General features: G+C 47.6%; 1 protein-coding gene across 1 annotated transcript in view; it reads left to right on the forward strand.

Annotated features, from left to right (window-relative positions):
• Positions 1–26797, forward strand: part of ALN (allantoinase) — a 67767-nt gene that overhangs the window by 25244 nt on the left and 15726 nt on the right. Inside the window, exon 10 of the mRNA XM_086805909.1 lies at positions 26661–26787. Coding sequence (XP_086662035.1) covers positions 26661–26787 — 127 coding nt within the window. The remainder of the gene's footprint in view (positions 1–26660; positions 26788–26797) is intronic.

Below are 26797 nucleotides of genomic sequence, written 5' to 3' on the forward strand. Positions count from 1 at the left end.
AGATCTTGTGCCAGGTAGTTCTCCACCTAACAAACCCGCATACCGAGTGAGTGCTGCACAACAAGAAGAAATCATGAAGCAGGTAAACGAGCTTTTAGAGAAAGGTTTGGTTCAGCCCAGTTCCTCACCTTACTGCTCTCCTGTGCTTCTTGTTCAAAAGAAAGACGGATCATTCCGTATGTGTGTGGACTATAGAGCTTTGAACAAGCTTACCATCAAGAACAGATTCCTAATTCCACGTATTGATGATATCTTGGATAAGCTTGATGGCTCAGCTTGCTTTAGCAGACTTGATTTGAAGAGTGGTTATCACCAGATACGCGTGGTGCCACAAAATGTCCATAAGACTGCATTCAGGACAGCCTTCGGATTATATGAATTCTTGGTAATGCCTTTTGGTCTCACCAATGCTCCTGCTACTTTTAATTGTATGATGGATAGGATATTCCGATCCCATCGCAAGTTCACAGGAGTCTTCTTTGATGATATCTTGGTTTTCTCCAAGAATGAGCAGGAACACAGAACTCATTTGGTCACAGTGTTCGAAGAGTTGCGGAAGCATAAACTTTTCGTCAATGTCAAGAAAAGTGAGTTTTTCCTTTCAGAGATTCATTATCTGGGTCATATTGTATCCAAAGATGGAGTTACAATGGATCCTGCAAAGATAGAGACCATTCGGAATTGGTCCGAATTGCAAAACGTACATCAAGTACGTAGTTTTCTGGGATTATGTTCGTACTATAGGCGTTTCATAAGGCATTTTGCTATGATTGCCACTCCTCTACATGATCTCACGAAGAAGAAAACTGCTTTCAAATGGACTTCAAAGGAACAGGATGCTTTCTTGCAGCTCAAGCATGCGATCATATGTGGCCCAGTATTGATTGTTCCTGACTTACACAAGTCATTCGTGGTTGAATGTGATGCTTGTGGTGATTGCATAGGAGCTGTCCTAAATCAAGAAGGGCATGCAGTTGCATACGAGAGCCGTTGTTTGCATGATGCTGAGCTTCATATGGATATCTATGAGAAAGAGCTCTTGGCTGTAATTCACGCCTTAAAGATTTGGAAACATTACCTTCTTGGGGCTGAATTTGTAGTCAAGACAGATCATCAAAGCTTGAGATACTTTCTATCTCAAACCAAGCTTTCAGAGAAGCAGATGAGAATGGCAAACTTTCTTTCCATGTTTCATTTTCAGATTGTGCATACCCCAGGAAAGAAAAATGTGGTGGCCGATGCACTATCTAGGAGGCCTTATGTTGCTGCAGTCTCAGTGGCCTCTCATGGAGACCTATCTGCTATGTGAGATTTGTACCATTTGGATGCTGATTTTTGCCATATATGGACTGATTTGATGGCTGGTCATTCACATGCCTCTTATGTTATCAACGAGGGTTATCTCATGAAGGATAATTGCCTATGTGTGGTAAAGGATTTGCGTCCAAAGGTTATGGACGAATGTCACGCTCCACCTTATGCTGGTCATAGAGGTATTATGCCTACTACTCGTATGATTCAGAGGTATTTCTTTTGGCCGAGCATGCGTAAAGACATTGAAGCTTTTGTACGTGCATGTATTACTTGCCAAAAGGTGAAATTTGACAGGCAAAAACCTCCAGGTTTGCTTCAGCCATTGCCTATTCCCTCGCAACCTTGGGAAAGCATTACTATGGATTTTATTATGGACTTGCCTAGATCCCAGCATGGGAATGATGCTATTTGGACTATTGTGGACAGGTTTAGCAAGCAAGCTCATTTCTTGCCCGTCAAGAAAACCATTAAAGCTGATCATATGGTAAAGCTTTTTCTTGGTAATATTTTCATCATGGTATGCCTAAATCCATTGTTGGGGATAGAGATCCCAGGACTACAAGCCTCTTCTGGAGGGCTTTATTTGATAACATGGGTACTAAGCTTGAGTTTTCATCAGCTTATCATCCCCAAACGGATGGCCAAAGTGAAGCTGCAAATTCAGCCGTGTTGGATTTATTGAAGTGTTATGTGGCAGATCAAGAGTGCATGGGAGAAGTATCTTTCACTTGTTGAGTTTGCCTACAACAATACGATCCATGCTTCCACGGGAAAGGCTCCGTTTGAGATTATCTATGGCAAAGTGGTATTGCCACCCATCCTTCGAACAATGGATGAGATATTTGCAGCTGATGAATATGTTCGTGACTTGGATGTTGCCTTTGGTCAGGTGCGGACAGCCATTGCAACTCAGGATAAGCATAAAATGGCTGCTGACAAGCACAGAAGGGACATGGAAGTCAAAGAAGGTGATTGGGTATTGCTGAAATTTGAGAAGGCTAGGCTTCGGAAGAGGCCAGGACGAGAAGGATCATATCCTAAGCTTTCTCCTCGCTATTATGGACCCTTCAAGGTGATTCACAAGATCAATGAAGTGTCATACAGGCTTGCATTACCTAGTCACTGGTGGAAGATTCACAATGCTTTTCATGTGAGTCTATTTCAGAAATATGTGGGGCCAGATCCTGATGAGCCTGTCACAGAAGATCCGCCAGAGATTGAAGAGCTTGAGGAGATCCTCCAGCCAGAACAGATTGTTTTTCACAAGGAGCGAAAGCTACCTGCAGGAAAGCTTTTCAGGGGATACCTTGTGAAGTTTAAGAATTATTTGCCTATTGATGCCAAGTGGGTAAATGAGGATTATTTTGTTGATTACCCACAGTTGTTGCAGGCATATCTTGAGGCTTTTTAGTTGAGGTCAACTCTTTAGAAGCCCGGGGGATGTCACCAATTGGCCGACCATTTGGTCCATCTCCAGATTTTGAGTCTCGTTCACTTGAGGCCAGGCCGGTGTCTCATGTGAAGAGGCCAGTATTTTGTTGACATGGACGGGAGCCAGACTGGTGCCACCCGTGTGTTAGCAGGATGGTGTCGTATGGACGGGAGCCAGATGGGTGCCACCCGTGTATGACCTGGACAGTGTTCGACCCATGGGATTGTCACGCCATGGAAGAGCCAGTATTCGTGCCGTGTTTTGCCTATGGGACTGTCACACCATAGGGAGACTCGTGCCTGGAACTGTGTCTTACCTATGGGACTGTCACTCCATAGGAAGACCAGGTTTTTATGGTTTTATGTCGTGCCAGTTTTGTGCCGACAGATATTTTGTACTTGTTCCATGAACGGGAGATATGTCCATGTTACTATTTGCACATGCACACATGTTTTGCATGCTTGAAACTGTTTTCGCATGACATGTATTTGTGTGTTTGCCTGTTTGACGTGTTACTTACTGAGCGGGGACGCCTGGCAGTGAGTCGTGAAGTCTACTTTGTATTCTGACGAGTTTTGGTGCATGTGAACAGGTGGTAAGTATGTCGCACATGTTGTTTTTAATATTTTATTTCTAACCTTTTGTTTTATAAGGTTAAGTGTTCACATTCATTTAAAAGTGGGCACCCCCTTTGGGCACCCACTTAGGGGCCAAGGTGGGGAGCCCCACTTAAGTGAGTGTGGGGGTGGGCAAGGTCACCTACCCACACTCCTCACCCACATGCAAGCGTAGAGAAACTCCACTCTATTTTTTATAAAAAAGAGGCTTCCCCCTTGAGCGTGGACATGATTCGCTTCCACCTTCTTACGTGAGAGAACAGGCGACCATCCCTTTTTGCGCATTCTCTCTCTCAGGCGACTGTTTCCTCTGCACTACAGGCTGCAACCAAACACCACCCCATGCCCCAGGCGGCTGCTGAATTGTATGTGCTTCTGCTCCAAGGCGGGTGCTGGTGGCTGCGCTAAATCTCCAGCTGGCTGCTTGAACCTTGCAGGCGACTGTTTATGCTGCTGCTGGCTGCGCCTGCTCTTCTACAGGCGTCCCTTTTCTCACACCTCTACAGCCAGTTGTTTCATTTCTACTCAGGCTGCTGCGTACCTGTATGACCAGGCAGCCACACTTCTCGAACTGCTGCGCTCCTGCTCATACAGCCAACTGTATGCTGCGCAGGCTACTATATCCTCCTTCAACAGGCTGTACTCTCTGTCTCTGGCGGCTGCTCCTACAGGCGGCAGCAAAACCTGCAGAACCTCAGCGTGCTGCCTCTGGTGGCTGCAAATCTACACGTGTTGCGCAGCAAGTATTGCCCCACTTTCTACAGGCGGCTGCCTCTTCAAACAAGTAAGTGAATTTCAGATTTAAGTAAAAGAATTTTGTGTTAAAACTGGTAAGGGATTCCCGACTCCCTATACGGCCAACACCTGTTCGGTGCCGGGTTGTCCAAGCTCTATTGGAGAACCTCGGTCCAAAGGTGCTGAGATCGGGAGAGCCAGGCGTTAGTACGAGAGCGCCTGTTTGTGCGTGGTCTCGGAACACCAGTGAGGCGCTCTCCGCGGAGTCCAGTGAAAGCACAGGACCGTAGAGATTGGACCACGCTAGTGGTCGTTCTGTTTCGAGTATCTACTTCGAATGTCGACTTCGAGCATATTTGTTTGGTACTGTTTTCATATGTACATGGACATCATCTGGTTCTTGGAACCCATGGAGCATTGTATTTGTTAAATACTCCCAATAAATATATCATATATTGAGGGGGGGGTCGGCCCGTTCCGGCCCCAGTGCTGGTGTCCATCTTTCCATTTCATTCAATTTCAAGTGTATTAAGTTGTCCATTTCAAATTTGTGGTTTTAAAGTTGTGCTATTAAGTGTGTGGGTGTCCAACGGAGTCTTCCCACTTGACGGGATCGGTTTCACTCGACATGGCTCTGTCACCCCAAGAAAGTTTCTTCAAGAGAAAACTTGGCTCTAATACCACTGTAAGCCAGTGGGGCGTACCGTGACAAATTCTACCACGTGTCCAAGAAATAAGGATATAGAGAGAGAGGGGAGAGAGAAGGGAATAGGGATCTTGCACAGTACACCAACTGCACGGGGAACATGCCCCGCTTCCTTTCAAGAATTTATTCAGGAACAATCCATGGGCACGCTGGCCAGAATCAATACAACAATGAATACAAAAGCAAACAAATATGCCGATGTAGTATATCAAAGTCGATGTCGATGTTAAGGCACGAGATCTCTTATGCCGAGCACACCACAGGAATGACCCACGAGAATCTCTCACTGGGCTAGTACCAGATCCAATGTCCTAAATCCAGATCCAAGTCCAAGTCCAAGTCCAAGTTCCGAGTCCGAGTCCGAGTTCAAATCCAAGTTCAAATCCAAGTCCAAGTCCAAGTCCAAGTCCAAATCCAAGGTCCAAGTTCACGTCCAAGTCCAAGTCCAAATCCGAGTTCCAAGTCCAAGTCCAAGTAAACTCAATACCCAATTTGTAGAAAATCCTCAAGAAGCTCCTCACGAAAGCAAACACCAAAATAACAGTAAGTCCCAGATGGCGGATTTTCTGAACCTGTTAGGAGGTCTTCTGCTAGAAAGCTCAAAAAAACTTGAGTGCTGGCAGCTGAGAGCAGCGCTAGGCAGAGCAAAGCAGCACAGTGGTAGCGGCAGCAGCTGCACAGGGGCGGAGATGGGCGGAGCTGAGCGGCGCATGCACACATACACAAACACAGTCATATAAAGCTCAGAGAGAGAGACGTGAGGTGATAGCTGGAAGTACTCTATGTTAATAATAATGTGTAGAGTACAAAGTATTAATAGTCCTCGGGCTAAAGTGCCCAACACACTAGAGTGTGTTCACACGGGAAAAAACCCACGCCAGCACAAGGTAAAAAGTCCCTGTGTGTAATACTGTTCACACCAAGACTTCCCGGAGGCCAAAGGCTAACATTACTTTCTTAAAGGCTTCCCCTTATGGAAGATATTGAATGCCCATGGCTTGGCCCATCAATTTCCCTTTCCAAACATGGATAGGTATAACAGATGAAGTGAGATAGGCCCTCCGAGATGGTTTTACACCCTCCAACATGTTAGCACTGTTAAGATTTGTTGGAATGCATACACAAGGCAATCTGGTTTCCTTGAGATGGACGTCAATATATGTGGCAGGATTTTGCCAAGCTCCACCAAAAAAGGGTCCAAGTTCAGTTAAGGTAGAGCTATCAAGCCATTTGTGCATGCATGAGCACTTTGTGCACTATCATGTTGAAGAGTTAATTTAACGATTGGATGATAATAAGTGGGAGTTAGTGGACGATGAAGGCCTTTAGGGCTGGGTGATCTATTGGTCCCAGAAACAAACCAAAAAGGGAAGAGGGGGGGCGGTGGGGGGGTGTTGTGCAGTTTTTGTTGAAAGTCAATGGAGATTCTGTACATCAAATGGTTTGGTTTAATGTAATCCTGCTATTGACGAGTCAATTGTGTTGCTGTAAGCTTATTAGTAAGCTATGCATGTGAGGGTAGCTGCAGTCTCAATGCGGAAAAATTAGAGACACAACCTTAGTGCCAGCTTTGTGGTTTATGAGAGAAAATTAAACTTAAACTAGGCTACCATAGAGTGGGATACAGGCGGGCAGCCTGTACCAGTTGTGGGCTGCATGCAGGAGTGCTGGCAGCAGCAAAGAGCAGTCACAATGAGGATACCCAGGACCCAGGTGGATTATGTGGGCCCTATCCAGGTGGATCATCCATTGGTTGTTTTCTGCGGTAAGAGAAGACCAGATTTCTGTAGAGGTTTCTATAGCTACTTTGCATTTTGCCTTGAGCAAGAATATGTAGCTTTTGTAAGGCACGTCAGCAATACATGAGTAAATTAAGGTGTTTTCTATATGTGCGTGGGTTTTCTGCTATCTCCTCTTTTATCTCTCAGGCATCAAGTGCATGTAGCCTTAAAGCCACTTCTCTTAGAAGTTGATATATTCACCAATGGAAGTGCATCCACATCTAGAAATGCAGTGATAAGGGTTTTAGACCAATGGAAGCCTGACGTGGCATGATTCCCTTCACCACCTCTACTTCCCTATTGAGTGGGTGAAGGAAGGATGTGGTGAAACATGTTCCAGACATCTCGCTTATCGCTATGTTCTAGACCGTGATCGAAATTTCCTAGCAGTATGAGGTGTGGCTTCATCCAACCACCTTGTTGCTTTTGTCCGAGATGACAGCTCTTGTGCAGACACAGAAATGTAAAAACTTCTCGTACCATATATTTCTTAAACCTATGCAGGCATGAGCAACATATGCCATGAGCTTGTAAATACTTCAGATGCCTTTACAACCACCCTATTGAGAGCACTTAAGGTGACATCTCATTTGATAGTGCACCTTCATGTTTTTTGATAGTGCACCTTCATGTTTTTTCTCGATTGCTGCTACTTGCACAAGGTTTTTAGAAAAATTGGGTATTCACGAGACCTTTGATGCTACATGAAGAGACTTTATAGACAAGTGCAAGGACTTAAGACTGGATGATAAGCATTTTGTGAGCCCTTTTCAAGGGATGAGTTGCTAGAGTGTACCAAGTATGATCAAGTTACGTAGGGCAAGTTCCACAGGGTCCTATCATGCTCAGTCCAGCACAATCCATGTGACCCACTAGCAAGATGTAATGATGTATAGGGTGTAGGCGCACGCTTATTACTGGACAACCCAAGCCAAGAGTCATGTATGAACACTCTCTGTGGAGCGACTAATATCAGCTAGGAGGCATGTGGAGCAAGGGAATGCATGGAGGCCAAGGCAAAAGGGCTGTGGGCAAGTCCACCTAGGTGTAACATGCTAACTATGTATTTTTAAATTAGCTTGGCAAAACCTAGATGACCACCTCCTCCTGCCACGACCCTGGTCACCTGCATCCCCAGCTCCCTACTCCATGGCCCTTCACCCCTACCCGCAGCGCTTCCTTAGCATGCTTATTCAAAATACCAATGGTGACGACCAAGCTCTAGCTAGGGTTGCACAGGGCCTTCATGGTGATTTTGTGGTGGGAGTCCCAACTATGTGCCCAGCCCACACAAGAGTGCTAGGATCCTCTCTGAGAAGCGAATGGGTGGTGAGATAGTGGTTCTGCCTGCAATTCTAGGGTTTTGCCTGTTTTTAGGGTTTCTCCTGTGATTAGGATTTCTCCCTGCTGTTTAGGGTTTCCCTATTCTTCTCTTTTAGGGTTTCGCGTGTTTTTAGGGTTTCTATTGTGTGTTTAGGGCTTCAGCTGTGTTGTCACCCTTTGCTCTGAGCCAATGTGTAAGACCTCTCTTTGCAGCACCATCGACCCTCTGTGTCTACATTGGCAGCGTGCCTATTCTCAGGTGTGGGAACCTCTGATGGGTCTCGCTTCGCTACTGTCGGCATGCAGCTCTCCTTCATGCTGCCCGCCTTTATGGTTGTGCATTCCTGTTGCCCCTTTTTCTGTTCTACTTCGGGTACTCCTTCTCCCTCTGCCTTCCAGGTCATTCTCTTGGAGGGGTGGAGCGCAGTAGTTTACTCCCGCATCGACACATTTTCGCGGTTTGCAGTTTATGGTCGTATAATGGGCCTTTCTCCATCCTGCTCAGAAATTCAGACTTGGTTGCAAGCTTCTCTCACCATCACCACTGGCCAGATTGTCAAGGTTCTTCTGTTAGGTCGCAGGATCTTCATGCTTCACCTTGCTGATGCAGAGGATGCGACTCATCTTCGCAGTCGCTCTCCATTGGTGATTGCTGATAGGCTGATATGCCTCATTCACTGGTATCAGGGCGTTTCGCAAGCCGACTTTGACCAGCGCCTTAAGATCCCATGCCACGCTGTCACCCTTCAATTCCCTGGTCTTTCTCTGAAGCTTACCACAAGCCTTTACTTCTATAGTGGAGGGTGCTCTTGCTGAGCCTGGTGTTCCACAGGTCAGGGTGGCAGTTGCTGATCGCAAGTAGTCGAGGTATGAGCCCATGGCAGCACATGGCCGGTGTGGATGGTGGTGACTAGGCAGAGTGGCCAGTGCTTGCGGTGTCATCAGCATGGTCATTTGGCAAAGGAGTACCCCGGTTTCCTCGACAACAGCACTGGTCCAGACCCGTAGCTTCACAGTCAGTGCCAGTTGGAGATCCGGAGGAGGGTGGCTGGCAGCCAGATGGTTGCAGGCGGAGACAGAGAGTAGTGGAGTATGTATCTCTGTTTGTGACAGATGGCTGAGCAGTGTGTGTGGCCATGGGACTTTGGTTGCTGGCACCCCGCAATCTGGTTGGGCTAGTAGGTTGGATGTGGTAGGCTGGGGACTTCGGTCTACGCCAGAGTATAGTATTCCAGTCGGCTTGGGGACATAATGTCTATGCTCGGAATTACCGCTAGCTACAAGCCAAATCAAAGCTCGGAATTACCGCTAGCTACAAGCCAAATCAAAGGGAATTTGGGCTGCTGGAGAGGTGAGCTTGCACTGCTGTTTCCTGCCTCCATCTGCCCCTCTGCTGCCCCCGCCTGCCCCTCTGCAGCCCCCGCCTGCCCCACTACTGCCCCAGCTGCTCCCGCCCTTCTGCTCCTGCCTCTGCCCCCCTTCTTCTGCACCCGCCTCTATTGCTCCTGCATTCTGCTCCCACCTTGCTGCACCCGCCTTGTCCTCCCCCGTTTCCCTTTTATTTCAGCAGCATTTTTATTTGGATTCAAGTCGGCCGCCCACACTTTCTCGATTGGCTTTATGGCTTCTTCTGCCGCAGCCAATCTTTCGTCACCCCCATTGGCCGGGAGAATCATCAATTTTTCACAAGACGAGCTCACCTCTCTTCAGCACGACATTGACCTTGAGGTCCAGACCACCCTTGTTGCGAGAGTTTATGGTTCCCACCCGTGAATGGCTTCTAGCAACTCTCCCTTCGGAGCTAATTGTGCACTTCCAGGATACTCATTTGCTTGGTCAAGGCTTCTTCTAGGTGGACTTTCATTCTTCAGAAGCTACTTCTCAGGTTTTGTCTAGCAGCCCCTTCCCTCTTGGTCCTAGGAAGATTTTCTTCTTTCAGTACCAAGTGGGCTTTGATCCAGTGGCGGAGGATCAGCGCCTTACCCTGGTCTCGCTGCGGTTCCCTGCTCTTCCTCGGTCCTATTGGAAGCTTTTAGCTTCCATAGGGGCATCCTTTGGCCAGGTTCTAGAGGTACCAGTCCTTCCGAGCTCTCCTGCCTTAGCTTCTGCGGCTGTTACCGCCACTCTTGATGGTGTACCCCGGGTCCTTGTGCTTGTTCCTGATCCATCGATTACTGACGATCATATTATGCTTCAGAGACCTGACGGATCTCATTTCAGCCAGAGGATGGAGATTGCAGGTAGACCTGACCAGTGTCGGATTTGTTGTCGAGACAGGGCCACATTGCTAGAGATTGTCCCAAATCGAGGGGCCATGCTAGGAGGCAGCGTGGTCCTACCCATCAGATGCCTTCTGCGGTTGCCGAGACTCCAGTTGCTCCTTTGCCACAGTAGACCACACAGCATTGGGTTGTGGTTAGGGATGGCAGGCTTATGCAGCTCTTGCCTCACAGGATGTTGATCCTTCTTTGGAGGATGAGGCTTTGCAGGCACATGATCTGGATCCTTCCCAGGAGGATGCTGCATTACAGTTACTGGATGATTGTACCCTTGACGATAATGTTGTGCATTCGCATTGTCATGTACTAGCCCTGGCTTTTCCCCGGAGTGGGAGAGAGAGGTAAGGTTTACATCGGACCTATGTGTACTTCCGCCTCTAAAGGGGGTCCTTCGTCGACCACGAGATTTGGTCGTTCCTACTCTGAGTCTTTATGAGGATTGTCTCTTGGAACATTCAGGGTCTTGGGGTTTTTTTCGCGTCGGCGGAAACAAATTGTAAAAACCCAACTTCCTTGTGCAGTCACAGGTGGACCTATGGATGTACTGCTCTTGCAAGAGCATAAACTAGATGCTAGCCAGTGTGGGAGATCAGGCAAGCTTCTCTTGGGACACACCTTTTGGTCACCAGCTGTTGGTACCAAGGGTGGTGTCTGTATCTCTGTTTCAGCTTTGATCTTGCCTTGCATCATTGGACATGGTATCATTTTGCCTGCGAGAACGCAATGGATCCTTCTTATACAAAGTACTACACGCATTGGTATTCTCAACCTCTATGCTCCTAACCATAGAGGAGAGAGGATTGCCTTCTGGAAATCTCTCACTACAGTGATGCCTCTTGCTGACCATTGGATTATTGGTGGGGATTTTAACATGGTTGAGATGCCAATGGATAAAAGAGGTGGACATGAGGGCTTGGTGCATCCTCTTGAAAGAGCGTCTTGGGAGAGGTTTATACTCTCCATTCATGGCAAAGATTGTTGGCGTGAGGATGACATTTCGAGGAGACCATCCACTCTTCTTTATTCATGGTCTAACAGGAAAAGGGATGCAGGATGTATTTATGCACGCGGTTAGACAGATTTTATGTGATTGGGTGCTTGACAGAGGGGAGTGGTTCTATGTATTAGAGATCCGAATTGCCATGGATCAGCACCCCATGTACGCATCCGTGATCATTTGTTTTTAGATGCAGATGTCACGTGCATCCCGCACTTGGATGCCACGTAGACATTTCTTTATAGAAGGTGCAGGACCTGGGATGGTAAACTGGTCCCATGTGAGCCCAGTCCGGGACGAGTCAGCCAGGGATCCATCTCAGTTGTCCGAGGTCAGGTGTGCACTGTCCTGCACATGAAGCAGTGCCAGTCCGCGCTGTGAGTCTCCCTCTGGAATGATGTCAGATGTTCTGTGTATCTGGTTTGCAACTGGATGCCAGACCTCTGTAGGCATGTAGGTTTGCATGTAGAGATGGGGCCAGCCCATAGGGCTACCCCAGTGCGAAGGTCTGCACCCTTAGTGTGGGCATGGGGGAGGTGTAGAACCACCCCCAAGGGGCCAGGAGGGCCCAAGCTGTGCCCACCAGCCATGGCATGGGCTGGAAGGGCTGTCGGCCAGCTCTAGAGCTTTTGGACAGGCAGCCGACAGGGACAAAAGCCCTATCCAGCAGGTCGGCCAGGTGTAGGGGCAGTCCCACACCTCTGCGCATAGTACCCAGCAGCCTGGAAACTGTCCAGCAGGCAGGCGTAGAGTGGCCAGCATTTATTATAGTGTGAAAGCATTTTATTAAATAAGACCCGGTCGTGGAGCTTCCTGAAGCTGGCCGACTGGATGCAAAAGGGGGTATAAAAGCCCAGCCAAGAAATCAATGAGGGCATCTCATAATTCACCAAGTGCATCAAGCAAACAAGGGCCAGGACAGCCAAGAGGTTGCTAACGCAAAGGGGTGAAGGACTGAAGGTCAAGGGCAGGTTTTCCAGCCAAGAAAAGATCAAGTACTCTGTATTTGTTTTTAGATTTACATCATTCTAATAAAGCAAATACACCATCCGTGGTGGGGGCCCTACAGAGGGTAATTGGGACCCAATACTGTGTCCTCTCCATCTCTACCTTCTCTCTCTATTTTTCTGCACATCTCCTTTCAGTTTGTGCGTTAATTCCGTCGCGAAAAGAGTGCTGATTTCTGAGTTTTGAAGTACCGATCCTTCTCCGAAGCTTCCGCATATTACAGTGGTATCAGAGCTCACTTCAAGGACAAAGATTTAGCAAAGAAAACCAGAAAATTTTTTCGCTTGTGTGGTTGGTTTTTAGACGCCGGTGGACTACCCCTTTCGGAGTGACTCCTGTCCCTCGAAGGACGGTTGGTTTTTAGCCTCCGGAAGTCTCCGGAAGTCTCCCACACAGATAGTGGATGGTCAGATTGCGTTCCGGAAAGGAATTGCATTTTCCCGCTATGGCGAGTTTCGGCGACAAGAGAGAACCAGAACCATGGGACCAGAGTGCACCAGGCAGCCCAGCTAGGGCACCCGGCTTGAGTGTCACAGACATGTTCCAGCAGATGATGCGAGCAATCGCAGACCAGACAACCAAGTTGGATGAGCAGAAGGCGCGGATTTTGGCTCTGGAGGAGCGTTCTCGCTTTCCAGCGTCGCGTTTTCCATCTCCTCCTCCCTCTCCTTCCGTATCCCAGATACCAGATCCTTGTCACAGGGACCCTCTCGCGGGGTCACAGCCGCAGCCAAGCTCCTTGCTTGAGATGCAGATGCGTGCATTGGAGATTCGACAACGAGAAGACGACGCCATGCGACGAGTGGAACACGAGCGTTACCTCAGAGCTTTGGACGCCAGATTGACACCAGCGGCGCACTCGAATCATTTTCCCGAGAAAATGAATTTCAGTAAGTATAATGGTAAACTCGATCCCACTACTCTTTATTCATGGTTACATCAATTTGAAGCTTACTTTGCCGCAGTTAGGAAAACAGATATTGACAAAGTGATCTTAGCTAGTTGGTACTTGGAAGGTGAGGCCATTCCTTGGTGGACTCAGTGGGCTCATGCCCACACCAGAGCAGGTATGGCAGCTTATGTGTGGGACGAGTTCGTCCGCAACCTTAAGCAGCGGTTTCTACCGCCCCACTACCTTGAGCGACTCGAAGACGAGTTCAGGGGAGCACGTCAGAACGCGCAACCAGTCCTTCAGTTTGCCAATAAAATTTCGACCTTGTGTTTGCAATTAGGCTTATTTGATACGGACAAGAAAGGGCAGTTTTTGTATGGCCTGGACACGCAAATCCAATGGGAGGTGCGTATGTTTAGGCCAGCCACCTTTGAGGACGCACTCTCGCTTGCGCAGAGTGCAGAAATGAAACACAATGGTGGCAAGCCCAAGACTTCCCAGCCGGCTTCTCCCAAGGCTAACGCCTCGGGGGGCAAAAGCCAGAACCAGACGGGGTCTTCCCCAGGACAGAGCCCGGGAGCCTCTGGCTCCAAGAACTCGAACAATGCGTCTAAGCTTACTCCAGACCAAAAAGCGGAGGCAGGCAAGACAGGTGGCAAGTTGAGTGCCGAGGAGCTTTCTCAGTACAGGAAGGAGGGTAGATGTTACTTTTGTCACACAAAAGGACATACTTCTCGGGATTGTCCGAAGAAGCCTCGAAAGGCCGCCGCCGCCTCCACAGCTTCCGTGGTGAGCACAGCTCCCACACAGACCCCAGCGGCTACCCCTAGTTCTTCAACCCCCGGTGCTTTAGTTGGAGCAATTATTAGCCGGGAGCTTGAAGATAAGCAGAAGGGCGCCCATGACCAGGAGTATGAGCGCAACGAATTGCTCAAGTCCTTTGGCTACATAGGTGGCCAGAGAGTCGTTGTCTTGTTTGACAGCGGCAGCACGGAGGATGTGATCACGGAAGAGGCCGCTAGGCGTGCCCGTTTCGAGCTGACTCCGGTGGACAAACAGGTTGAGGGTTTTAGCACAGGTATGACAACGAGCGTCAAGTATGAAGCTCTAGGTGCTTAGTTAGTGATTCAGGGCATAGAGTTTGTGCGTGACTTTATGGTTGCCCCTCTTGTAGGAGCAGACATAATTTTGGGTATCCAGTGGTTTCACAAGTTTCTTCCTGATGTCAAGTGAGACAAGCACACGTTCCAGATTGATCGGAATGTGTCAAACACCCCGGTGACCATTAAGTGTGAGCCAGGTATTCCAAACTTTCCGCTCATAAGTCACTTGCAGGCTAAGCGAGCAGTCAGGAAAGGCGCACAGTGTGCGATGATTTACATCCAGACAGCCCAGACGGTGGCCAGTGCTTTCGAGAAGTACTCGGTTCTCCATGAAAAGTTTCAGAAGATTTTTCTTCGGGACAGTTTCCCTCCCCAGCTTCCCCCGTCCAGACCGGAGGATCACAAGATTGACCTCCTCCCAGGCTAGGAACCCCCGAGCAAGTTTCCGTATCGCCTTTCTAAGGCAATGGAATCGGAGTTGGACCGCCAACTGCAAGAATTGTTGCAAGCTGGCTTCATCCGCCCCAGCGTGTCGCCATTTGCAGCACCGATCTTGTTTGTCAAGAAGAAAGATGGGTCTTCTCGGTTGTGTGTCGATTATCGTGCACTCAACAAGCTGACTATCAAGAGCAGATTCCCGATGCCTCGAATTGACTATATTCTCGAGAGGCTGAATGGAGCTAAGGTGTTCTCTAAATTGGATTTAAAGAGTGGGTACCACCAGGTACGGATTGTAGAGGGGGACATCCCCAAGACAGCCTTCCGTACAGAACGGGCCCACTATGAATTTGTGGTCATGCCATTTGGTTTGACGAACGCCCCAGCTACATTTAACCGCATGATGATGCGTATTTTCCGGGAGTTGATTGGAGTGTGTGTGTTCATATTTCTGGACGACATACTCATATTTTCAGCTACAGTTGAGCAGCATGACATTGATGTGGAGAAAGTCCTTAAGTTGCTGGAAAGCAACGAGCTCTATGTCAATGAAAAGAAGTCAGAATTTTATCTGTTCCAGGTACATTACTTGGGATATATAATTAGTGCCGAAGGCATTCGACTTGATCCGGCTAAAGTGGCCGAGATTGTTAACTGGGAAGTACCTCAGACCGCTTATGACATTAGATCATTTGTGGGTATATGCCAGGCATATTCCACCCACATTGACAAGTTTTTTGATCTCTCGGCAGACCTCACCGATCTACTAAAGGGAGTGAAAACAAGGAGGCAAAAGATTCGAATGACTCCATGAGCGTTGGAGGCATTCCAAAACCTCAAGGTGGCTTTGTCAGAAGCGCCTTGTTTAGCCCTTGCCTCGTGGGACGAACCATTTCAAGTGATCACCGATGCGAGTAACATCGCAATTGGAGGTGTATTGCAACAGAATGGTCATCTGGTAGCTTACATGTCTCATAAGTTACTGCCTGCCGAAAAGAACTACTCAGTCTATGATCGTGAACTCCTAGCAGTTATACAGGCCTTGAAACATTGGAAACATTTCTTGTATGGCCGTGACTTCGAGGTTCGCACTGACCATCAGGCATTGTGCTGGATTCAGACGATGCCAAGTGCACAGTGGAGTGATCGACAACACCGCTGGAGTCAGATATTCCAGCAGTTCGGTGGCATGATTGAGTACCTTCCAGGAAAGGCCAATCCAGTGGCTGATGCTTTAAGCAGGAAGGGACAAGTATCTGCGATTCAGACCACTAGACTTGACCTTGTTGGTACAGGACTAGAAGACATGAAGCACACGTACGCGGATTCCGAGGAATTCGGTACACAGTGGGAACAGGCATTGGATGCCACAGGACCATGCCATTTTCTGATACGCGATGGTTGGCTTTTCTACAAAGGCCGACTATGTGTCATGAAATCATTCCGGGCAGCTCTTCTCCATGATGCCCATGACGCCATTACAGGTGGTCATAGGGGGCATGAATTCGACTCTGGAGAAATTAGAACGGCAATACTATTGGCCAAAGATCAGGCGTGATGTGTTTACATATGTACAACGCTGTGACATTTGTCAAAAGGTGAAAGCTCCTCGTGGAAAGAAGATAGGGTTGTTACAGCCTTTGCCAATTCCTGAGGGTCCTTTCCAGGACATTTCGATGGACTTTGTCACAAATCTGCCTCCCAGTCCGAGTAAGCGTAATACGCAGTGTTTAACTATTGTTGATAGGTTCAGCAAATTTTATGCTTATTCCTTGCAGGGCCAATGTGACCGCCGAGGATGTTGCCCAGCTATTCATTCGGCATTGGTACCCGATTGGCGGGATTCCTAGTGTTAACCAGGACTTCGTCTTCAGTACCGGAGGCGAACAGAGTGACGGAGTCTTACCAGGAGATCCTAGAGTCCGTTAAAGACAGATTGGCTAAAGCGCAAGAGGCCTACACTCGACAGGCCAATAAAGATCGAAGGGACATGAAGTTTTCGGAAGGGGATTGGGTGTATCTTCGGATTATGAAGCAAAGATTGAAGCAGGTGGGCAAGCGATGCCCAAAGTTGTCTTTCAGGAGCTTCGGACCATTTCCCATCCGGAAAAAGATTAATGAGGTGTCTATGCAGTTAAAGCTACCTCCGAGTTGGACTATGCACGATGTATTTCATGTCAGTTGGTTAAAGCCATATGCAGGTCCAACCCCTTCAGAGGTCCAAGACGAAGCGGAACCAGACATTATTGATGAAGCAGAGGTAATGGTTCCAGAACAGATCCTTCTGCACCGTTTCAAGCATGGCTCAGGCCGAAGACTACGATAGTTTCTCACGAAGTTTCAGGACCGAGGAACTCATGAAGCTGTATGGCTCGACAAAGAATTTTTCGAAGACTATCCGGCATTATTGATGGATTATTTGGAGGCTATGCAGCTTCCGTCAAGTTAAGCAGAAGGGGATGTCACGTGCATCCCGCACTTGGATGCCACGTAGACATTTCTTTACAGAAGGTGCAGGACCTGGGATGGTGAACTGGTCCCATGTGAGCCCAGTCCGGGACGAGTCAGCCAGGGATCCATCTCAGTCGTCCGAGGTCAGGTGTGCACTGTCCTGCACATGAAGCAGTGCCAGTCCGCGCTGTGAGTCTCCCTCTAGAATGATGTCAGATGTTCTGTGTATCTGGTTTGCAACTGGATGCCAGACCTCTGTAGGCATGTAGGTTTGCATGTAGAGATGGGGCCAGCCCATAGGGCTACCCCAGTGCGAAGGTTTGCACCCTTAGTGTGGGCATTGGGGAGGTATAGAACCACCCCCAAGGGGCCAGGAGGGCCCAAGCTGTGCCCACCAGCCATGGCATGGGCTGGAAGGGCTGTCGGCCAGCTCTAGAGCTTCTGGACAGGCAGCCGCGACAGGGACAAAAGCCCTATCCAGCAGGTCGGCCAGGTGTAGGGGCAGTCCCACACCTCTGCGCATAGTACCCAGCAGCCTGGAAACTGTCCAGCAGGCAGGCGTAGAGTGGCCAGCATTTATTATAGTATGAAAGCATTTTATTAAATAAGACCCAGTCGTGGAGCTTCCTGAAGCTGGCCGACTGGATGCAAAAGGGGGTATAAAAGCCCAGCCAAGAAATCAATGAGGGCATCTCATAATTCACCAAGTGCATCAAGCAAACAAGGGCCAGGACAGCCAAGAGGTTGCTAACGCAAAGGGGTGAAGGACTGAAGGTCAAGGGCAGGTTTTCCAGCCAAGAAAAGGTCAAGTACTCTGTATTTGTTTTCAGATTTACATCATTCTAATAAAGCAAATACACCATCCGTGGTGGGGGCCCTACAGAGGGTAATTGGGAACCAATACTGTGTCCTCTCCATCTCTACCTTCTCTCTCTATTTTTCTGCACATCTCCTTTCAGTTTGTGCGTTAATTCCGTCGCGAAAAGAGTGCTGATTTCTGAGTTTTGAAGTACCGATCCTTCTCCGAAGCTTCCGCATATTACAGCAGAGCTATCACGTTGTATGCTTAATATTTGGAGATCTCATGATTTCTCGCAGGCCTCTCAAAGCCTAGCCTGTGCTCTCTGTGATATTAGTGACTTTTATCACACATGTGCCCTGTCTAAGAGGCAAGAGGCCTTGGATTTAGAAAGGGCTATTAGACATAGATTGGCTGCCTTGCAGAAAGAGCACGAGAAACCTCCTCATGCTCAATGGGTTGCAGCTTCTTTATGTATTGTTAGGGCAGAACTTCATCACTCTCTTGAGCAGCGTGCGGAGTACCGTTTCCATGCACAGGAATCCTTTTGGACACAGATGGGTGGCAGATGCAACAAACATTTCTTTGCTACTCACGGCCCATCTCATGCCAGAGATAGTGTCAAGCAGTTGCAGGATTCACATGGCACTCTTCACTCAGATCCTCTTATGGTTAGACAGATTGCCACTAATTTCTATCGCCAGCTTCTTAGTGCCGAGCCGCACTCTGATTTGAGACACATGGCACAGAGGAAGGTTTGGAATGCATTGCCACATTTGATCACTGAGGAGATGTGTGCCGCTCTGGATGCCCCTTTTTCTATGCAGGAATTCAGTGATGCTCTTCATGCCTTACCTCATGGTAAATGTCCAGAGGATGATGGCCTCTCCCCTGTTTTTTTCAGTACTTTTTGGGATGAGATTGGGACTGAGATCACATCGGCTCTCGAGGAGATGTGGGACACAGGTTCTATGTTTTCTTCTCTTACTAAGGGGCTTATTTATCTTATTTCTAAGAGTGGGGATAAGACATTGATTGGCCAGTGGAGACCTATTACCTTACTTGGGACTACATATAAGATTCTTGCTAAGGCAGTGAGCATCAAATTACATATAAGATGTCATTCATGATACTCAGAATGGATTCTTACACGGCAGGAGCATCTTTGATAACATTTTCTCGTTTTGGGAGGCCGTTGAATTGGCTAAAGCGAGCAATCAACCCTTAGCCATTCTGCTCTTGGATTCTGAGAAGGCCTATGATAGAGTGGATTGGGACTTCCTTGAGGGTACTCTTAGCCATATGGGCTTCTCTCAGAGATGGATCAAGGGAGTTTCATACATGTATCATGCTGCCCACAGTAGAGTGCTTGCTTGTGGTGATAGAGGAGAGCGGTTTCAGATTTCTCGCTCAGTACGGCAGGGTTGCCCTTTAGCCCCATTATTATATATCATAGTTGCAGGGGCCATGAGCATCTTTCTCCGCTCCACTGCTGGTATTTCTAAATTGAGGTTGCCTCTTCGTAGTCAAGAGGAATTGGTTGACTCTGAGTTAGCTGATGACACAGCCATGTTCTTGGAGGCTTCACATATATGCTTATGTTCCTTCCGGGTAGCACTAGAGGAGTTCTGTTTGGCAGCAGGTTCACTCATTAATTGGCACAAATCTATTGGTTTTTGGGTTAGTGATTCACTGAGAGTTTCTTGGGGTGCAGAGCTTGGTTTTACTTGGATCAGTAGAGGATGGACTGCTAGATATTTGGGATGCCAGGTTGGGATTGATATTTCTCCAACACAGCAGTTTGCTCTGGTACTTATGAGTATCCGCAAGAAGCTCCTTCATTGGAGCTCTAGGAGATTAGATTTAGCTTCCAGAGTTTTGGTGGCTAATCAGGTATTGCTTGCCTCAGCTTGGTTTATTGCCTCTTGTTGGTGCTTCTCTCGTGCGTGCATTGGTCAATTGCAGAGATTGATCCACAATTTTCTTTGGTCGGGTTTGGATGGCGCCTCAGACACTCGTGCCAGGGTAGCTTGGCTCACAATTATTCAGCCCAAACGACAGGGAGGCTTGAATATTATCGATCCGGATGTTCAGTGCAGGGCGTTGCTCTGCAAACTTGTGGTCAGAGATTTCCTACTAGGCACTGTGCCTTGGAAGGATTTTTTCTTGTCTCAGATTTCCGGATGTACACCCTGGGTCGGGAGAGACAGGATGCCCGACACACGTTTTTTGTTCACAGAGGCTGATATCAGGGCACCATCTTTCCCTCTTATTGCAGCCATTGTCAGTTCATGGAGAAGCATGAGATCTTTTTGTGGCAAAGGCTTCCTAGGTCTTTGGATGAGGTTGACCGACAACCTATTATGTGGAACGAGCTCATCAAGGACGAGGCCGGTCAGCCACTTGGTGCATCTCGTTATATGCAGTGGTTAGGATGGGAGAGGTGCATACACAGTTCTTGCTTGGAAGACCTTTAAGAGTCTTCCGGAGGATCGGAGAGCTGCATCCATTCAGCATTTTAGGGGCTCTTGCATTCGTATTGATCAGATTGATGCAGCTATGCCGCATGAGTATCCTTCTGGGACCTTTCATGGAGACTATCATCCGAGTTGGCTGGGATTTTTTTCGAGAATAGGCATACCTCTGCAGGTCATTGCTCTCCCGGGCCAGGAGGCTATAGATTGCATCATTTACTCTATCATGCCTGGAGGGAGATTGAGGAGATGTAGTATCGAGGAGATCATCCGAGATACTAGGCTTAGTCCAGTGAGGATTGTTGGTCATTCGCGGAAGCATTGGTTCATTGACCCTTCTCCTCAGATAGTGGCTCATGGCTCTTGGTGTTTGTGGTTATATGGTGGCAGTCCGCCGATCAGATATCTTCAGTGGGATCCAAGAGAGTGCGAGTGGATTGATTCCTTCAATCCTTTGAAAAGCCTTCCTTTTTTCAGTTTCACCATCCGGAATGCCAGGCTTCTCCTCACTCGACAGATGCATAGAATCCCTACTCTCACGCCTCATTGGGAGAGCTATGATATTTCTCCAGTGATACAAAGCAGATATTGGCATAGACTTTGGCACTCATACAGAAGGAGCCAGATCTCTCATTTCTTTTGGTGATTCTTACATGGTGGTCTCCCCATCAATCAGTGGAGATCAGTTTTCGGTGTAGCACCTTCCTGCCCTAGGTGTGCGGCAGATTCTGAGACTGTACAACATTGTTTATGGGGATGCAGTAGTGCACAGCAGATTTGGGGTTCTGTAGCCCAACTTATGGGCAAATTGAGTGGCCGAGCCATGCATGTGACTTGGGGGCAGTTGCTTGGCTCTCCCAGTCTGGTCCGCAACTTTTTTACGAGGGCAGTGGTACAGATTCTGCTATTTACATTCGTAGAGGTATTGCCCAGCAATGTTTATTGCAGGATGTCCCTCACTCTGATTATACACCCCCCAGACATAGGATTGACACCAATTGGGAGATTGTTGCCAGTATTACAGCATGGCAGATCTAGAGAGCTAGATGCACGGAGGCTATTGAGGGTGTCCAAATTTTTGGGTCTCAGTGCATTAGTACTATATGGGGTGATATCATCCATACTCTTATGGCTACTTGGGCTCATATTCAAGGTCCCTCTAGCCCAAGCATATGGTCAGAATCTTCATGTCACAGGTGTTTAAGCATCATGGGATGCCCAAGTCAATTGGGGGCGAAAGAGATCCCAGAACAACGAGTCTCTTTTGGAGAGCTCCCTTTGACAATATGGACACTAAGCTGAAATTTTCGTCAGTTAATCATCCTCAAACGGATGGGCAAAATGAACCTACAAATTCAGCTGTGTTAGATTTTCTTAAATGTTGTGTGGCAAATCAAAAGAGAAGTATGTGCCACTCATGGAATTTGCATACAAAAGCATTGTGCCTGCTTCTTCAAGAAAGGCCCTGTTTAAGATCATGTATGGCAAAGTTGTATTGCCACCCATCTTGCTCAAAGAATGAGATATTTGCCACCGATGAGTATGTTAGGGATCTAGAAATTATCTTGGAGGCGTGGGAGAGGGGGGTGTGTCCAATGCTTTCTAGCAGGTACTATGGACCGTTTAAGGGCATTCACAAGATCAATGACGTGGCTTTTCAGTTGGATTATTGGATCATTAGAGGATACACAATGCATTCCATGCAAGCCTGTTTAAGGGCATTCACAAGATCAATGAGGTGGCTTTTTGGTTGGATTTACTGGATCACTGGAGAATACACAATGTATTCCATGCCAGCCTATTGCATAAATATGGGATTGGAGCCTAAAGAGCCAGTTATGGAAGATTCACATGAAGTGGATGAGCTGGAAGAGGTGTTACCGCTAGAGCAAATTATGTTTCACAAGTAGTATATGCTTGCAGGTGGCAAACTTCAAAGATGCCACCTTGTGAAGTTCAAGAACTATCTACCTATGGATGCTAAGTTTGTGCTTCTGACCTATAGACAGGGGCTCTTTAGTGTTGACATGACACCTCATAGCAAGGAACTTACATCTATGCCGAGGGTCATGTGGACTGGCATCTCATGGTCGGGGACTTGTGTCTACACCAAGGGCCAGTAGCCTGGATCTACTAGGCTGGAGACTTTGGTCCATGCTCAATTCAGAGTACGGTATTCCGGTTCGCCTGGGATGTAATATCTGTGCCCAAAATGACCGCTTGCTCAAGCTAAATGACCGCCTGCTCTACAAGCTAAATGAAACCGAGATTGTCTGATACATTTTGTGCATTGTATGGCATACCTACATGCCTAGAACTTTTATTGCGTGCAATGTTTTACTACTTGCAAAATCTGTATGTGTCCGCGTGAATCTGTATTCTGACCTTGCTTTTGGGATGCTGACACAGGTGGTAAGTGTGACTCTAAATGCCTTGTTTAAACTTGCTAGAGTTATTGCTTACTTTTCTATTTTGCAGGTTCACACTGCATTATAGTGTGGCTGGACAAGTTATAAGTGAGTTTGGGCATCCACACTTAATTAAAGTGTACACGAATAGGCTATAAGCAAGTTTGGGCATTTGATTAACTTCGGGCCAATGAGCCACTAATAAACAGGTGCCCTTTACAGTATGGACACTTGTGTGGGCAGCCGGGCACCTATATGGGCACCCTTTGTCATGTGCACACATGGACATGGTCTATCTCCAGGCTAATCCCTGATTTGGGCAGTAGATAATTAACATTTTAGGTAGTAACTGGGCCTTGACAGGCAGTGGAAGGTATTCTTTGGGATGTAGACCTTGTTAGCCAAGCTTATGAGGTGTCAGCAGCATTTGACAGCATTTGATGTATTTATTTGTCCCATGGAACTGGCCGACCAGTCAGCCAGTTGAGGAGAGCTTCCAAGAGCCTATAAAAGGCAAGACCAAGGTTCAGGGTCGGTATGCCATTTGGGGCATACCAATGAAGGCTCTTGTGAAAACAGTTCCAAGGGGGTGGAGCAAAGATGCCAAGATCAACCTTGGGAAGGAGACCATTGTAGTTTTCATGGATAAGGCATGAAGGCAAGGGGATAAAGTGGGACAGATGCACAGGTCTCAACGCCATATCTGGAGTGGAATCAGTGAAATGGCAAGGTTTTCAGTGAAAAGGTTGCCAGGAAGGAAGGATGACAGATTTGGGAGTCGGTGAGGAGACAAGGGGATGATGACAGTGATCCAAGGTCAAAGGTTGGAATCCCATCATCAAGTTAAGCATCAAGTTAAGCAAGAGGGGATGCCATGTGCACACATGGACATGGTCAATCTCCAGGCTAATCCCTGATTTGGGCAGCATATAAATAACATTTTACGCAACAACTAGGCCTTGACAGGCATTGGAAGGTATTCTTTGGGACATAGACCTTGTCAGCCAAGCTTATGATCCGTTGACTCTCCATCAGCTGTTGCAACTTTATCACTTAGGTCTCCACGACGTCATTCACAAGATGATCAAAATGCTTCCCCAGCATTCTTGACATAAAACAGTCATTTAAAAACAGGTCATAAATACAGTTTCTAACAAACTCTCATCTTTCCACATTGTTCCACATCATTTCTCGTTATTCCACATTCTTCTACATCAATTCACATTGCTTAATCCACATCCAATCATATGCATTTGACAGCATTTGATGTATTTATTTCTCCCATGGAACTGGCTGACCAGTTTGGGGAGAACTTCCAAGGGCCTATAAAAGGCAAGTTCAAGGTTCATTTGTAATTATCTTTCCCCTTTTGGAGAAGGTCAAGTGTTAGAGCTTTTAGGGTCTTTATGTTTCCTCTTTTGGAAGGCCAAAGGACACATACTTGCACAATCTTTACATACTATATAGGGAGCTAGAGACAGAGCTGCATTATATATGCCATTGTACTGCATACTATGAGATATGTGGTCGTTTCCACTGTTTATCAGAGAGGGTTTTGGACCACTTTCTAGAGTCATGGGGTACCAGGACCAAAGGTGTTTGGGATTGTTCTTGCTTGAGCTGCGGAGATATAGAGATAGCTTGCTTAGGCGCACAGAGAGCCAGACTCAGAGGCACATTACAGACTTCTTTAGTCCAGCCATCACTGCGCCAGATGGACCACAGCAGTAGCCAAAGAGCCACTCATGCGGAATAGCTACATCAATCTGATCAATATGTATGCGAGAGCCCCTAAGATGCTGAATGGATGCAACGCTCCGATCCTCCAAAAGACTCTTAAGGGTCTTCCAAGCAAGAACTATGTATGCACATATCTCCCATCCTGACCACTGCATGTAACGAGATGCACCAAGTGGCCTCATCCCTGATGAGCTCATTCCACATAATGGTTGTCGGTCAGCCTCATCCAAAGACCTAGGAAGCCTTTGTCGCAAAAATGGTCTCATGCTTCTCCATGCTCTGACAGTGGCTGCAATAAGAGGGGAAGATGGTGCCCTGATATCAGCCTCTGTGAACAAAAACTGTGTGCTGGGCAGCCAATCTCTCCCAACACGGAGTGACCCTTGTACCCTTTTCCACTTGTCGAGCACATGAAGCTGCTGGCCATACAGGCATTCAAGCCTACTGTACCTGCAATGCACATGTGAACAACCGTGCAGCTGCTTATGGACATGTACTTGCTGGGAGTGATTGTGGAACCTTTTACCGCCGTCAGATTTCTGCAAATGCTGATTTGTGCCTACAAACTTCAACAACGGACTCACTGGTAGAGCCCAAACAGTGTTGGGAAGAGAGGGCATCTCTACTTCACATCAATCCCGCTGACAGGCCTCTTGGTGCTCTGACCCTTCTTGCAACTGACTCATATATACATGACCTCCCATATCAACTATGAAGGTAGACCGAGTTCCGAGAGTTTTCTGAGAAGGTGGGCTCAGGGTATAGAGCAATAAACTAGCTGCTTCCATAAATGAGCCTCCTCAATAATAGCTCTCAATACTGCCTCCAATGCTTCTGGGGCGTCGGATCCTTCTACAACAGCCCCCATTGCCTCCCCCCACCACTGGCAGGGTTAGGGGATCCCAACCACCTTCCTAGAGGATTCTAGTAGCACCTCTAGCACTTCCACCCCCCCAAGGTTTCATACTTCTTGTGGTTGTTGGCTCACCTGAGTCTTGCGGTGGGCACTTGGCGAGCAATTTTGGGATGGCCAGCAGTTTGTCATAGATTTGACAGCCCTACTGAGTCCGAGTAACACTGCCTTTTGGATTACCTGGAGGCCCAATAGGTTTGGTGGCGCATTCTCCGCCTCTTCACTTCCGACCCTACCACTGGTCTGTAGCAGAGATTGGTTGCCCGGCGCTCTAAAATGGTGGTTCTTCTCTGGACAGTATGTCCGGAGTCCTCAATACTCACGGACCTGTAGCCATTAAGGGTGCCACATGCCCGTACTGTTACCTGGCAGGCGCGGAAGCTAGCCTAGTACTGTTCTATGAGGATGACGGAAGAGACCTAGCTCTGGTACCCTTACACCGCCACATATCTGTGGCGACACTGGCCACAATTGGACCCGGAGAGTGACACATCCCAGCGTTGGGAGCTCTGGGCGCCTGGCACATTTGGCGAGCGTGCTGCTGGCCAGCAGATGCGGCTCCTAATGGGAACATGAGTAGACAGGGTCGGTTGTGATTTCCATGCTAGCTGAAGTAGCTCCAAGGCAGATAGGCTAACGGATCCTTGATAGACAAAATTAGGAGGGAGATACTGAGTTTGATGATTTGGCCTAAAATAACTGGCCTTGGATTTAGATTTTCATATATGATTTTGTTGTGATGACTGCTCTCGTAAACTGTGATGAGGCGTGTGTTGTACTCTTGCTTTCGTTGGCAGGGGGTGCATGAGTGAAAGCATATAGCTTGATTGGTCAAGCGGTTGGCTAGACCCATGGTGATTGGACGGGGCTAGGCTCAATGATTGCAAAGGAGTCCACTCCCCCAACATAGACCATTCGAGCTATATGCGCTGCCACACCCTGCTGGGATGCCAGGGAGGGGACTTACTGTGTATGCAGAGACAACGGGCAAACTTCCTCCTTTTTCCAGTTTTTTTAATGTCCTGGACAGGGTTGTATTACGCCTCTTAGAGGAATTTTTTTAAAACCTATAGAAGGATCTTTTTTTTGGAAATTTTAAAAAAATCTGCATATCTACTAACTTCTTAAATGAGTCTTCAATCTAGCCCATATTCCTTCGACTTGGTCGATCTTGATTTCCTGAATTGTTAAGTTATCATATTGTAGGGCTAATGTCTGTGGTTACTCATGCTGTGTAACGTTTTTATTAGGGAAAAAGAGGCTGTTCAGCAGCTGGTGAATCTAGCCAAAGATACTGCTAGAGGGGGGTTAGCTGAAGGTGCCCATATTCACATTGTACATTTATCTGATTCGGGTGATACTTTGGAGCTGATAAAGGTAAATGCAA

Source organism: Cibotium barometz, chromosome 12 (assembly GCF_041138505.1).
Source record: "Cibotium barometz isolate CiBa-2024 chromosome 12, ASM4113850v1, whole genome shotgun sequence".
NCBI classification, from domain to species: Eukaryota; Viridiplantae; Streptophyta; class Polypodiopsida; order Cyatheales; family Cibotiaceae; genus Cibotium; species Cibotium barometz.